Raw genomic sequence first — 16206 nt, 5'->3', positions numbered from 1 at the left:
TTTATAAATGAAACAGGCCAAAGACTATTTTGAGAATTAAATGTGAATATAAGGTTCTCAGCAGACACATACATTATTTAGAAAGGAAACAAGTCCTCACAACAAATAGTATGGCTTAGCCAGTTTACAGGTCTCAATTATGAACTCAACAATATAAAGACAAACAAACCAATCAAAAACTGGGCAGAGGATTTAAAAAGACATTTCTCCAAATAAGATAAACCACTGGCCAACAAGCATCTGAAAAGCTGCGTGGTATCACTATCATCAGCCACGATGGTGCAAACCAAAACCTCAAGAAGATACCCCTTCTCAGCCACTCACACGCTGTAATAGAAGAAATAAATATTCAACTTTTTTTAGGGAGCAGGAAATAAGTGTTGAAAGGGATGGGGACCAATCGGCACCCGACACACTGCTGGTGGGAACATAAAATGGTATGGATGCTGTGGAGAACAGCTTTGGGAGTTCCTCAGAAAGTTAAGCATAGAGTTGCCATATTACCCAGCAATTCCACTCCTAGAATTGAAAATGTATGTTCATATAAAAACTTGTACACGAATGCTCATAGCAGCTTTGTTCATAATAGCTAAAAGTGGAAAGAGCCCAAGTGTCCATCAGTGGATGAGTGGATAAGCACGACATGGTCTACTCATACAGTGGAACATTATTCATCCATAATGAGAATTCAAGGACTGATACCTGCTACAGCAGAACCTGAAGAGCAATGTGCTAAGTGAAAGAAGCCAGACACAAAAGGCCACGTGCATGATTCCATGTATATGGAACGTCCAGAACAGGCAAATCCAGAGACAAAGTAGATAAGCAGCTGCCAGGGGCTGGGGGAAGTCAGGAATGAGGAAAGACTATTAATGGGACAGGGTTTCTTTTTGGGGTGATGGGAATGTTCTGGAATTAGACAGTGGTGATGACTGCACAGTACAGTTAATGTTCTACAAACCACTCAACTGTTACTTTAAAATAGTTAAAACCATGTCTTTTACGTTATGTGAATTTTACCTCAATTTTTAAAATGTTCCATTGTGTTTCATACCAACAGAACTTGACATTCAAGAGGGAAGTGCCCAGAAGCCTGTGTGAGCGCCCAAATTCACGAATACCTCTAAAACATGGTTTCTCTCATAGAACGAAACCAAGAACTACAGACACTCGTAGGTGTCTTGTAAGACACTTGCAAGTGGCCATTGCCTTCAATCCATTACTGACCGCCTCCCCCAGCAGCTCTCTTCTAGGGTGGTCTCCTTGTCCACCTCTGAGTTCAGCACTCCATTCTCTCAGGCCCCCTCTCTCCACCTCCTGACTTGGAGCCAGCTCTTTCTCAGGCACCTTTCTTCCCATCTCTAGTACAGGCAACCGGCTGCCCTTCAGAGCGGTTGACACATCGCTCTGTGTCACGGGGCTTCACGTTAACGCAGGAACCAATGCCAGCACATCACACCTGGGTGCACCAGACATCTGAGCTGCGGTCTTGGGCCTCAAATTGACAGCCTTGGTCCTCATTTGCAATTTGTCACACACATAGAGACAACTTTCTTGTAAAAAGGAACAAGCAGATGAGAAAACATCCTTGAGAGGCTTGTTAGACTCCAAGGCTCCAAGGACAGAGTTCAGCTCTGATTTCTTGCTAACTCTCTACTGCCAGGGGGCCACAGAGCAGAAGGGAACTGGGAATGGAGTCAGTCCAGCCAACAGGATGAAACCAGAGCTAAAACGCGGGACGGAGAAGGGCTGGAAGGCAGGAAGACTCGCGAGCAGAACGTTCTGTGAGGAGAGCCTTCATCATCAAGGGGGCAGGGAGCGAAAAGGATGGGAAGGAAGAATGTACTAAGAGCCTATCTGGCCTGGTAGGGTACCCTCCATTTACTTTTTTTTTATTTTTTTAAGATTTATTTTATTTATTTCTCTCCCCTTCCCCCCCCCCCCCCCATTGTCTGCTCTCTGTGTCCATTCACTGTGTGTTCTTCTGTGTCTACTTGTATTCTCATCAGGCAGCACGGGACTCTGTATCTCTTTTTTTGTTGTTGTTGCATCATCTTGCTGCATCAGCCCTCCCTGTGTGCGGCGCCACTCCTGAGCAGGCTGCACTTTTCGCACAGGGTGGCTCTCCTTGCGGGGCACACTCCTTGCACACGGGGTTCCCCTGCATGGGGGGCACCCCTGCATGGCACAGCACTCCTTGTGCATGGCAGCACTGCCCATGAGCCAGCTCACCACACGGGCCAGGAGGCCCTGGGTTCAAACCCATACTGTCCATATGGGAGGCAGATGCTCTATCGGTTGAGCCACATCCGCTTCCCTATATTTATATTTATATTTATATTTATATTTATATTTATATTTATATTTATATTTATATTTACAAACCTTAAAAGGTTAAGGGGTAGCTTGTCAAATTATATTTCTAGGAAGTGGCAAAGTCAAATTCAAGGAGCCTAGGTTCTTTCCACAGTGGCCAGTCCATTACCCACTCCCACCCATGACACAAGCACAACAGTAGAAAGGAGTCTTCTCCCCACAAAAGAGCAACTCACAGAGCAAAGGCAACGTATGGATTATGAAAGGAGCCACCAGCCAAACACAAACAGATGTGCCTGAGAAGGTCTCTCCAGGCACAGCAGAGGCTGGGGCGCTGATGAAGCTCATTCTTCTGCGCAGCGACCTCACTGTTGGAAACCTCTCTAAGTCCCTTTTAGGCAATGCACCACCAAGAGCTGTGCTTAGATCATAAAAGGCTGCTCCTGCGGTCCGCGGCACTGCCTCAGACAGCAAGATCCAGCCCAGCAGCTGCCAGTGGGCTTCACCTCCCAGGCCGCTTCTAATGGACTCGTGCCCCTAAAGGGGCTAATTGTCCTCCCAGACAGGTTGCAAAATGCTTTCTTTATTCCTCTATTTTTTTTTATTTGTTTGGTTTGTTTTTAAAGAATCTTAGGTCATGTTACTAAGTTCTGAGTGACAGCAGAGAGGCGACAATGTCTTTATGTTTACTTAGGAAACACAATGGCAGGTGGAGCTAGTGTTTTGTTATAAACTGATTTTCATTATCTAAACTCCATTTTCAAGGAGGCTGTTCCCAAACCTGCGGCCTTTGCGGACAGGGAAAGACAGGAAAGAGCACAGGCAAGGTTGAATGAAAAGACCTGCAGCTGCAGAGTCCAAGCCGAAATTCTCACTGAAACTGTATATGGAAAGGTTGTCAGGCTTGAAGTGACAGGAAAAAGGGGGAAAGATGAAATATGGCAATATTATTAAGGTCAAAGCCAAAATGTAAGTAAAACGTTTGTCACAGTGTATTTCTTAACATTCTGGGCAGTAAGCAGTTAAGTGAAACTGTCAAAACACAACGGTTAGATACTGTTGACAGACACTGTCTACAATGCCGTGCAAATTTAATGAGCGCACAATGCAAAGTGTTCACACTGGACACTGAATTATGTAAAACCATGGGCTATCAATCTACAGCTAGGCCTTTGGCTATGGGTCCTCACTGGCAGTTTGTCACATTAACACAAGCAAGGTGGACTAAGCCCAACCGCAGGACCTGGTGGCAGAGGAAAAGCAGGGGGGTAAAGGCGAGAGGAGAGCGAGCGGGCTGGCAGGGGGCAAGACAGCACGAGGAGGAACAGGTAAGAATGATGCCACGATGGTGGCCTGAGGATGGCGTGGCAGAGATACCACTCATCTCAATTACAGGGCCATTTCCAGCAGCTGCACAGTGATGGGAATTTGGGACAATGGCCTAATATGGCTGCCCAAAGCAGGAGTCCCCACAAATAAACAATTCACGTTGGTCCATTCCCCAGGCACCTTGGAGGTACCTCCTAAACGTGGGGCACAGCCTAAGATAAACTCAGTCACCTCCTTGATAAGCTGCAGCTGACTCTGAAGAGCCTCAGAAAATGTGGAGACCCCTACTTGTGGGTCTCCAGGGTAATCCTGTATAAAACTCCTTCCAAAACACTGAGGGGCCTTGTAAGGTGCGTCATTTGTATGAATACCTGCTGCGAGCACCACTCCTGCCCCAAGGCAGAGGAGGGGCTGGTGCCTGGAGCCTGCTCATCCGGCAGCAGGGCACCAGCAGGCCAGGAGCAGTAACCCACCCCCAAGTGCTGCTCCAAACCTGGCCAGCAACCTCAGAGAGACAGCCCCTTCCCTGACCCTGGCCGTTTCACAGTTTGAGAGTTTGTCAAGCATGCTGTTTTGGTTTCCTAGGCTGTTCAGACACCGTGATACAGGCTGGCTGAAACAATGGGAATTTATTAGCTTACAGTTTTGAGGCCAAGAAAATGTCCAAATCAAGGCATCATCAAGACAATGCTTTCTTCCTGAAGACCTGCTGCCAGCAATCCTTGTCTCCTCTGCCACATTCTCTCTCTCAGTCTCTCTCACCTCACCAAAAGGTCCAACGTACAATGGATCCAGACCCATACAGGAATGGATTAGATTTAAGAACATGTTTTTCTGAGGTACAGATGGCTTCAAACCACCACGCATGCCCATTTAGTTCTCCCTAGAGGAAGACATCAAGTAATTGGCCCCATTTCAGAGGAGGTGAGGAAGCCTGACCTCCAAACATCCTACCTTCCATCCACCCTAACGCACGGCATTTCTGTGGGGCGCGGATTAGGAAGGAGCCGTGTGACCTCAGAGGAGTCCCAGAGCCAGAACCACTCAGCTACACTACTCCTGAATTCCTGACCCACAGAAAAGGAGTGAGATACCATATGTGTATCATTATTGAAAGCATCTATAACTAACTAAAAAACTACAACATTACACATAAACATTAGGTTTCACAAAGAACACCTGTGCCCACCAACCAAAGGACAGCCTGTAAATGTCCAAAATATAAAAGTCCACCACTGACCTTCTCAACCACCCTTCTCCCAAAACTCTCTCTTCCCCCATGAGCAATAATCATCAGCGCGCAAAAGACCTTATTCTCAAGGCCGCATGAAAGGATCACTGTCATCTGGATTAGAGGGAAGCGATTATTTCTGCTTGGCCTAGGGACCAGGCTGCGGGACGTGGCTTTGTTCTGAGACAGACCTCTTTCCCTAAATATGCTCTGTTTGGCATAAAACATTACAAAAGTTGTGTGCCTACTATTAAAACCAGTTTTCATCCCTTGACCACAAATCAACTGCGAGAGATCTGAGAAGCATGAAGAACTGAAATTTTAAATTTACCAAATGCAATCCACAAAATATAGCTGTACATGGATAAATGAGAACTGTCACAGATGAATTCATGAAGAACTATCGATCATCTCAAAGATGATTCCTATTTACCATATGGCTTCCTACAGAGTCTGCAGCGACCAGAGAAGCTCTGCCACCTTCACTACTCATAAACTTCACTAAGATGATGATGTGCTTTTACAGCAAAGTGCATTAATAGCTAAAGGTAATTTCTGTTCCCTTTCCTGGACACACACAGTGGTCAAAATGGATTCAGTCAGGAGTCACTTCAGACTCCTGCTAATAATGAAAGTTTTACACAATTTCTTCACCTACTTTAATAAATTATAACTATTCCCATATAATCTTATTTTTAAGCAATCAGGGAAAACTAAAATTAAGCCCAAGCAAATATGTTTAGAATTTTTTCTTCTGATCTGCGAGTACTCTTTTTTGGGAAAAGAAAAACATAAAGACTGAGATGCCTCCTATCTGCTTTTCCCAACCGACTCTAGCTGCTAAACTACATTCCTACTAAATTGCCAACACCCCGATTTGTTAGAAAAATTCTTAAACAGATAAATTCTTCACTATATACCCCTCACTTTGTAATCTCCTACACCCATCTCCGAATAAAAATTTCATTTGAGACTTATGATGAAATGAGGAAGGTTTATTTAACTGCAGTATTTTCAGCTGAAACAACGCTTGGCATTTTTCCCTTCAATCTCCTGCAGAACATAAATTTATGTACCTACAAGGCAATAAGGCAAAGTCTTAAATTTAATCAGAAGAAGTATTTCACCAGTGGCAAACTGATAAATTATTTAGAAAAGGGCTCAATCAGGCTGGCCAGGAAATATGGCCAGAGAGTCTGGCAGTTTTCAGGAAAAAAACGTAATCATCACAGTTTCTCTAAATTCCTTCTTCAACCAAAATCACCTTTATCAAAATATTTAATCTTGAACAGTTAAAGCTAGAAAAATAAGGGGGGGGGGGGGGGAGAGTATATATAGGCATTTTAGCCCCGGGGCAGAAAAGGGCTTCAGTGGTCAATTTTCTGCACATCCAGGGTAGGGAGCTGCTGTTCAGATAATAAGCATTCCCTGATCTGTTCCCACCCACTCAGCATGGAGGCTTGCAACAATTTCAGCAAACATTAATGAAAATGACCTTATTTCAAATTGCCCAACCTTTGTGAGTCTTGCAATAAAAGACAGAGAAAGAGAAAACCAGATCTGTGGGTATTTACATCAAAGGTCTAGGAAATTTAATAACGTTCCCATTGTTTTATTGCAGATGGCACATCAACCTCTCTCTATTACTGCAGAAAACTCAAGAGCCCTGTAGAGTGCAATAAAGTGGTACGTGTTCGGCTTGGCAATGCTTCAAAGGACCCTGATTTATGGCTAAAAGCCAGGCGCCTCGTACACCAGCATCTGAGTTCAGTGGCTGTCTCGTGTTTTGTGCACACTCTGGCCATCCACTAAGAACCACAGCTACTACATGCCGGGCCTCCCCGCTGCGCCCCCGCCATCACGCAAGTGAAGCGATGGGCAGCAGAAAAGCCACACACCAAGGATGCTGCGGTTATCACCAAGGGCACGGGCAGAGCCCTCGCAAGCCCGAGGTACCCTACAGCAGCCGCCTCCTTAGGCACTTCGGGAAACAGACGAGTCCCACTATTGGTTTGTAGCAGGAAATTTTTAAACATTTTGATCATACTTAAAAATGAATGCAATAGCTTTGGCATTCAAAATGAAAATATTAAGTATTCATTATCACGGTTTTGCTTCCTGAATGTAGGCAAAAGATCCACTCTGCATGAATAGTGTTTTTGCTAGGCTGCAACTGATCCTTTATTCCAGATTCCACTCTGTAAACCAACCCAGATGGAATTCCACCTCACTGGCACCCTAACGCCTTTTCCTCAATATCTTACATTCCTGAAATATTCTCCATCTCAGCAGTTCTCTGTACCCTCTTTCGTCTAGAAAATTATTCTGCAAATACGTTCTTGGAATCCTACCAACCTTAACAAATTTTCCCAGACTAAAGACATCTATCCAGAGAACTATTCAGTTTATATCATTGCTCACCACCCTAAGACAGCCTTCCCATTATCACGGAAAGTGATTTCTTACTTCCAACCCTGATTCTATGCTGTCATCTTTGTATCTGCAATGACTTAGCGATCTACAGATGATGCCTGACTACCTCATGATGCCTCTCCAGATGCCATGAAGATTCGCTCTGGGAGAAATTTAGATTAAAAACCATAGTAGATCCTACTTTAGAAGATACTATTTACTGTCAGCTACTGTGAGCTAGCTAATACCTACCAAGTTAACCTAATAATAAAAAGCTAGAAGTAAATCAGCTCTTAGCACTCAAAAAAATGTGAATTATACATAATGAAAACAACATTCAACATCTTAAAATAATAAACATATACACTTGGAAATATTGCATTTATTATGTAAGAATCCTTTAAAAGGAGGTAACTAAAACAGCTAAGACTTATTCTAAGAAGAAAACAATTGGAAGATCTGAATTTAACTGGTTGTTCTTTTTTAAACAAACATATCCAGCAAAAAGCAGAAGCCTGAGTCCAACCCACAGGTCATAAGGGCATTTCATTTAAATATCGCTGGTGACCAAACTCCTAGATACCAAGAACACCTTGTCTTCCAGTATCACACTTAGCACGTCCACCGCGGGGACTGAACAGTCTGGCTTGTGCCCCTCTCACTTAGTGCCCATCCAGGGTTGCTGAAATTCTAGAATATCTTCCAAGTTCTCAATTGTTCTCTATTGATAACACTAGGCATCTCAACTGTATTCAAAAGAATATGCCATCATGGGGAAGCAGATGTGGCTCAAGCAGCTGGGAGTCCACCTACCACATGGGAGGTCCCAGGTTTGGTTTCTAGTGCTTCCTAAATTAGATGAACAAGACAGTGAGCTAATGTGACGGGTTGGCATGGTGAGCTGATGCAACAAGATGACACAACAAAGAGACACACTGAGGAAACACAATGAGAGATGCAACAAGCAGGGAGCAGAGGTAGCTCAAGTGATTGGGTGCCTGCCTCCCTCCCAGATGGGAGGTCCTGGGTTCGGGTCCCAGTGCCTCCTAAAAAAAACGTCTACCATTAGTGACTTGACAAGTTAGAAATGCAAAGCACAGAGATGCGGCCTAAAAATGCAGATAGTCCACAACAATTGTCAACCAACTACTAATTTAGAAATTACCTAAGGGCATTGTGAGAGCCTGAACAACTGCACTTCTGACTGATCTTTTACCCTGGAATGCAAATAAGGTACAAAGAAGGATTTCTAAATTCCAGATCCTGTGGAAAAACTACCCACAAATCAAAATCTCACACAGGCAAGTGTCATTTGCTTCCAATAAACTTATATCCAAAAACGATGAGTGTATCTCCTCCCCAAAGGCATCAGGCAGGGTCACCCACCTGACCTGCCCCCTTCATCCCACTCCTGCAGAAGATTCCAGAAGCCATAGCACAGAGATGACTGTAAAGTCTCCCCCATAAAGACCCTAAACTTCTCATTTCCCATATCAAACCAGTTTATGAGCAAGATTAAAGTAATTAGGCCTTTGGGTGATTAACAAATAACTTAAGATCTGAAAGGCAATTTGACACAATTTATCATATTCCATGCCACTTTTCTTAAAAAAAAAAAAACTGTAAAATACAAGTAACAAAAGATGCAGTAATTGGTAACTGGCTCCCTATAAAAACGTTACCTTTGAATCAAAGAGAAAGCATATAATAGGTGTCATCTTTTGAATGTTAGGTGCCCTTTTTTCCCCTGAGTTGTTTGAAAATAGAAGACAGGAGTAGTAGCGCTAACTAGCTTAGGTTGTGGAAAAGTTACTGAAAATACATTTCCTGAGCAAAATAAAAACCATGATTTGAGAGTAACAGGAAAAATACTTTTTGTTGTGTAAGGATTTTGAAAAGCAATCTTAAGCAAACTGAATTATTGACTGCCCAGTTCACACGTCATCCCAGTGCAGGCCCAACCATGTACTTGATGCAGTGTGCACCGAGACACTCGGCGGATCAGTAAACGCACAACACAGACGGGACAATCGCCCAACTACGGAATGTGGAGGACTGTAAAAAACTCTTGCTTAGATTCAAAGGTTGTTTAAAACCAAGAAATTAAAGTTTCCCTGAAAGAAAGGGATGACCAAGTAAAGAAAGCTTACCCTTGGCTGCCAGTTCTCGTACTGCTTCTGCAAATTTGCACCAATGGTTTCCAGAGCTTTCTGAGGACCCATGGACAGAGGATCTAAGGAAGCAACGAAAAGGAGAAAGTTCTTTATGCATGCATTTCTTCCTCTGCTAAACTTTTCCTTCCCAGTTTTTCCTCTTACATAATTCACTTCAAAGTCATCTTTGACTAAATGTGACACGGCATGGCCTGCGGTTTATCTGTGCTTAACCAGATTTGCAGGACTGCTACTGCACTCAAACAAGGTTAAGCTCCCCAGCACTCTTCACCTTTCTAGAGAAACTGCTTTTATTAAAATCCCTGGCCCAATAATTGTTTTTCCTCCATCCCTGTTTGTGTGGACTTTGATACCTGTGGTTCCTCTCCACTCTTACTACTTTATTCTTGTTCTCCTACTTTAGGCTTCATGTGAAACACAGAGAGAGAGTGGACAAGGAAGCTCCACATCAAGAATACCACACACTTGCTCCTCGTGTGCAAACCCTACCTCTCGTGTGTAAAGGAGGAGGAGAAAGATATGAAACAAGGACAAAGCGAGGGCACATTTCAAAGCATTTTGTTCTATGTTCTCTTAGTTCTTCCATAAAAAAATCAGTTTCACAGACAGACATGTATGTTCACAGGTCACCCATTTATTCCAGGAGTGGGCCTGTAGAGTAAATGACTCTTAAAATAGCAGTTCTCAATTTTTTCTGGTCTCAGGACCCATTTACCCTCTTAAAAAATGATTAAGAACCCCATAGGACTTTTGTTTATATGATTACATCTATTGATATTTACCATATTAAAAATTTAGCTGAGAAAAAATTTTTAGTATTTGTTTATGTAAAAATAATAACAAACCCATCAAATGTTAGGTAGCATAAATATTTATTATGAATAACTTTTTTTCCAAAAATATTTAATGATAAGATGGACAAGGCTAATGAGAGAATGAGAGTTTGGAAACACCTGAGCAGCAGACAATACCAGTAAGTCTCGACAGGCAAACAGAGCACAAGGCCGTGAAAACCTGGCCACAGGTGGTCCACATCCATGCGTCTGGAGGCCAGGGCACCAGCCGCCAGCTTGGGAGGCACAGAAACGAGTCCGTGTCACAGGGGCCAGGGTCCCAGGGCAGGGGTCAGTCCCTGGAATAACCTGCTGGGCTCGAGCCCAGCATTAGGAATGGGGCACTGCACAAGGACACTGAAGCAGCACACTCTCAGTACAACAGCCCCAGGATCAAGAAGCTACAAGGAGGCAGGTTATAAAACCCAGCCAAGATGCAGGCAGGTCTTTATACCCCAGTGGTCCTCAAACCTGACCACGACATTTCTTGGGAAAGGGGTTCAGGGATATTTGTTTTGAGAAGTCCCCCCAGGCGACTGCTTGAGAGCCAAGTAGCTGGCATGTGGAGGCCCAGTGCTCACTCTCCCTCCAGGCAGCTCCTCCTGAGCGCCTTCCGACCCCCCGCCCACAAACCTTCCCGCTGCCCAGCAGAGCTGCTCACTCTCCCTGAACGTGCCTTACATGCCCTGCTGCCACCTCCAAGCCCTGATAGTTCCTGGATTCAAACCTCACTTACCCTTTGAAGGGTCAACTCAAAGGCCACTTCCTCCAGCACACCGTTCCTGGTGACTCCCTTGAGCATAGCTTAACCATGAACATTCTGTCCATATCATTTATTTTGCATTAGAATCATAAAGTGTTCCTTGAAACATGGCAGAACAAGCACATCATTTATCTCCATTCCCTTCTGAAATTCCATTAAAATGACAATAAAGGAATGTTTAAAAGGTACAAATCGACAAGGACAAGGTCAACAGAAGAGAGAAGAAAAAATTTTTTGAAGTCCGAGAGCAAATGAAGACGATGAAACAGGTTTCCCAGGACACAGGAGGCATAAGGAGATGCCTCCGAAAGGCTATGTCTGCAGGACCCCAGAGGAAGCCAGGTCCTGGCAGGGGCCGGCGTAGAGCTTAAACTGGGTTTAGAAGTCCTGGCTGGATTATGGGGCCCCTGATCCTGCAAGCCAAGTGACAGCCTCCGCCTCTCCCACACACCAGCAGAGCCAAAAGGTTTTCTGGAGAAATGGACCCAGAAAGGCTCCACCTCAAGAAGAACAGGTACTGCAGGGAGCAGGGGGCAGCAGAGACCACAAAGGGGCACGAGAGGGCAAACCGCTCCTCCAGTTCCAGCCCTGTTTCTTAAAGGCTGGTGGTAAAATCCCACCTAGGCAGAAACTGAACGGTTCCAGAGAAAAGAGCCTCAAGGACCCAGTGGAACTACAACAAGAAGTCTACCATCTGTGTCATCCGAGACCCAGAATGAGGAAAGCGTGGGACTGAAAAAAAAATGGAGATCTACTGGCTGAAAACTTCCCAAATTTGGCAAAAGACATAAACTTATAGATTCAAGGAGCTTATTAGCAAACCCAAACAGGATAATCCACACACAGACACATCATAATAATCAAACTGCAAAAAGCTAAAGACAAAGAAAAACATTTAGAGAAAAATCAGACCAGGAATTAGAAAAGCACTAAATTTCCCTTCAAAAGGGAAAGCTAGACAAAATAGAGCAATGCCTTCAAAATTCTCAGTGAAAATAATTTTCCATCTGATGCTCAAGAATGAGATAAAGTAAAAGTCTTTTTGGACAAACACACACCAAATTTGTGTACCATGCTCCTTTTCCTGGGAAGTACACCATGAAAGAAGGCAGCATACAACTCAAGAAACGGGGTGTGTGTGATGATCAACAGAGTCAAGCATGGAGGGGCGTGGAAGGCCTGAAGTCACTCATTCACACTTAGTGGGCAGCGCCCACTGAGGGCAGTGGCTCATGGCTATAACCTGAGGTTAAGAGAGAGCTGGGGGAAGCGGATTTGGCTCAATAGACAGAGTGTCCGCCTACTGCATGGGAGGTCCAGGGTTCAAACCCAGGACCTCCTGACCCGTGTGGAGCTGGCCCACATGCAGTACTGATGTGCACAAGGAGTGCCCTGCCATGCAGGGGTGTCCCCCACATAGGGGAGTCCCACGCGCAAGAAGTGCACCCTGTAAGGAGAGCCGCCCAGGGCAAAACAAGTGCAGCCTGCCCAGGAGTGGCGCCGCACACACAGAGAGCTGACGCAGCAAGATGATGCGACAAAAAGAGACACAGATTCACAGTGCCGCTGACAAGAATTTAAGCGGACACAGAGGAACATACAGCGAATGGAAATAAAGAGCAGACAACTGAGGGGAAGGGGAGAGGAATAAATAAAATAAATCTTAAAAAAAAAAAAGAGAGAGAGAGAGAGCTGAAATGTTTCCCTCTGCAGAAGAGAAAGGCCTGTACAGGAATCAGACTCATCTACACCTCTAATCCCCGCCCTCTACTCAGCAGGCTAAAAGTTGGGGGGTAAAGCTGTACCTCCTTGAATTTCACCTGGACAAAGAAGCAAGAAAGCCCGTCCGCCCCCTCTCCCGCCAGCCTCTCCCCAGCAGGCTCACAAGAAGGGAAGAAGGCTCACAGAAGCCCATCAGCGAGGCCAGCGCTGCTGCCACTCCTGCCCTTGCCCACGTGCCAGCAGACTCGGGGCGCCCTCCTCAGGGCAGGCAGCCCGGGCAGCAGCACCCCCTCTCCCTCCCCTGCCCACCCTCAGGAGCGGCAGGGCCTGCTACTGGCCCTTCATCACACTGCTCACTGAAGAGGGGCTGCCATCTATTAGCAATCCCCGCCGTCAACTACCTTTAAGATTTCTTCCCAGGAACAGGATCATGAGTGAGACAGTGAGAGGGGAAGAAAGGAAGGGGAGAAGGAGACAGGGAAAGAAAGAGGCCCGCTGGAACGACGCATTTAACATGCCACATTAAATCCCCGGTGGGCCCTGCCGACAATATTATCAATCTGCTGCCGGTGAGGTGGACGGAATGTAAATTTACAACTATACATCTGTCTTGGTAAAACATGTCTCTTTCAATAATTTCTTGGGTTTCTATTTTGTTTTAAGGGGGAAGATAGGAAAAAACTAATAACAAACTTCACGAGTGAGTAAATTAATGAATGAAGCAGATGGCTGGGAGACGAGTCGATGGTAACTGGCATCTGTATAAAGCTTTTAGCTTGTATCTACAAACTTTTCAACAGAACCGCCCTCCCCACCCTCCCACCCCCATATATCATGCCATTTAGAGCTTTACATTAAAGGGAACTAAGCCCACCCACCTCATGGCACAGAAGAGAGGCGAGGCTGAAAGTCCAAGTTCACGAAGAGTGCTGATGGTGCAGGCCTTCGGCCAGCCGTGAACCTTGGCACAGAGTTCTTTACCCCCATCCTCTCCACAGGCACCCACTCAGTGACCATGTGCTCTCCACGTTTCCCTTCGAAAGAGCTGGCCCTCCCTCGGCCATTACCACGTCAAGCCAAGGCCGCAGCCTCATGCTGACAGCGCTGACAGGCCTTCTGAGCCCCGGCGGGATTTCTGGATCGAGTGCGATGACTCCATCCATCCCGAACGTGGGAGTGGAGGGACTTCTCAAACGACACTTCGACCACCCTCTCCTTCCCGAAGGCCTCCTGTGCCTGCCTGCATTCTCCCTGCCTCGGTGCAAACTAAGCCAAAGGAACACAGCTGTCAAGAGTGGAGACCAGAGAGCACAAGCCAGGGCCTCTGCGCAGCTGCTCACGTTGCCTTTTTTTTTTTTTTTAAGATTTATTTATTTCTCTCCTCTTCCCCCTGTTGTCTGCTCTCTGTGTCACTTGCTTGTGTTCTTCTGTGTCCACCTGCATTCTTGTCATGGGGCACTGTGAAACCATGTCACTTTTTTGTTGTGTTGTTGCGTATCTTGCTGCATCAGCTCTCCAAGCGTGCAGCACCACTCCTGGGGAGGCTGTGCTTTTTTCACATGGGGCGGCTCTCCTTGTGGTGTGCACTCCTTGCAAATGCGGCTCCCCTACGCGGGGGACGCCTCTGCGTGGCACGGCACTCCTTGCACACGGCAGCACTGTGCATGCGCCAGCTCACCACATGGGTCAGGAGGCCCTGGGGATCGAATCCTGGACCTCCCATGTGGTAGGCGGACACTCTATCAGTTGAGTCAAACCACTTCCCTCATGTTGCTACTTGATCTGGGTTGCCTGGGTGTGGTCAGTTTGGAAAGGTTTCTCCAACTACATGCCTGGCTTACATGTACTTTTTCCTCTGTATACTATATTTCAATAAAAAATTTTTAAAACTACAGAGCTCACTGCTCAAAGAATCTTTGTACTTCTTTGTACCCTGCATTTAGAAGACACTTAATAAATATTTGTTAATTGACTTATTAACCGAGTACTGCCTACTAGATCAAGTGTAAATTTCTTTGTATGGCTTTCAAGGACTCTGCCACTAATTAGTTATGTAACCTTGAGGAAGTAATTTTTGATTGAGAAAATACATAATGGCGAAATGGCTACTTTGAAATGAGGAATGGTTTTTAATGACTATATTTTATTAGCCTGGTAGCATCGCTCTGTATTTTGTAATTAGAGTGTATCACCCCCCTGAGCTGGAGGGCAAAGCTCAGGGTGGGCGCGGCCGCGCGGACCCGCGGCAGCAAGGCTCGGGCTGGCGGCCAGGGCTGCAGGCCCCCCAGGATCGGGAGGTCCTTAGGTTAGGGCCTTCCGCTCTAGCAGCGAAGCTCTCCACTGAAGCCCCCCTGACCCTCGGCCCCAGGTGCCACCTACATTACGTCCCTATGCCCTCTCTTGCCACCTTACACAAAAACCACGAATGCTTGGCTTTGAGACAGGCTCGAGGGGGTCACTGGATGAAAACACAGGCCTCATGGCACCAAGAAGTTCACTCTGGAAAGAGCGGGTGGCGAGGCTTCGTGCAGGTATGCAGTCCTCCTTCAGAGGGGGCTGAAGGCAGGACCCCCAGGAGGCAGGCGTTCCAGCTGCGGGCCCGGGGGTGTGCAGAGCGGTGGCTCATGGGCAGGAGAAGAGTAAGCACGTGACCTCGGGCCACAGAGCCCCAACGCCCCAGGACCCAGCCAGGCTCTCCTCTGTCCACATGCACATGTGCCCCCCAAGGCCCCTTCCTCCCCGCCCTTACACAGAAGGGCGCTGCTCCTTCACCCCCGAGGTTTCTGAGCTGGGCCACGCAGTGCGGGCCAGGCACTGTCTTCGATCTCGGGGCGCCGGCCCATGTCCCGGCCAGGTTAGAACCCCCTTGAGAGCAAGGCCTGCTACTCACTTTCCTTTTGTTTGCAGCACTGAGCTTAACATCTAAGTTTCCACTTAACAAATATCTGTAAATCCATCCCAAGTTTGTCTTAAAAAATCAAATGACAAAGACGTGCGTGCTCTGCAAACTCGGGGGCTTCCCAGCGGGCAGTCAGCACTACCTGGAGCACACGCACGCAGCGTCTCTAAGGCCCACAGTGTGCGAGAGGGAAGGAAATCTGCGCTGCTGCTCTCTAAGGATGGGAACAACCTCCGTGCAGCTGACAAATCTACAGCATTCTTACCCCTACGACACACAGCGACCATCAGCACACACATAAACAATACTTCCGCTAATCAGACCTCCTCCTGCTCAGTGCTCAGCTCAGCAATGCTCTGCTCTAAACCACAGATAATTCCCCAACGAGGCATGGCACACACAGCGCTCTTTAGCAAGCTTTTGCGATCACTGCCATCGCATTTAATGCTTGGCCATAAAACAAAACAGCCTCTCTCCTGCTTCTTTGAAAAGAGGAGAATGTCATTTTTATGAAGTAAAACAACACC

General features: G+C 46.3%; 1 protein-coding gene across 2 annotated transcripts in view; it reads right to left on the bottom strand.

Moving 5' to 3' along the window:
- RPTOR (regulatory associated protein of MTOR complex 1) overlaps nucleotides 1-16206 on the bottom strand; it is a 434359-nt gene that overhangs the window by 335054 nt on the left and 83099 nt on the right. For both annotated transcript variants that reach the window (XM_058284855.1, XM_058284854.2), the window contains exon 4: nucleotides 9439-9521. In XM_058284855.1, the coding sequence (XP_058140838.1) occupies nucleotides 9439-9521 (83 nt within the window). The remainder of the gene's footprint in view (nucleotides 1-9438; nucleotides 9522-16206) is intronic.

Source organism: Dasypus novemcinctus, chromosome 21 (assembly GCF_030445035.2).
Source record: "Dasypus novemcinctus isolate mDasNov1 chromosome 21, mDasNov1.1.hap2, whole genome shotgun sequence".
NCBI classification, from domain to species: domain Eukaryota; kingdom Metazoa; phylum Chordata; class Mammalia; order Cingulata; family Dasypodidae; genus Dasypus; species Dasypus novemcinctus.
This window is presented reverse-complemented; position numbering and strand designations above follow the sequence as displayed.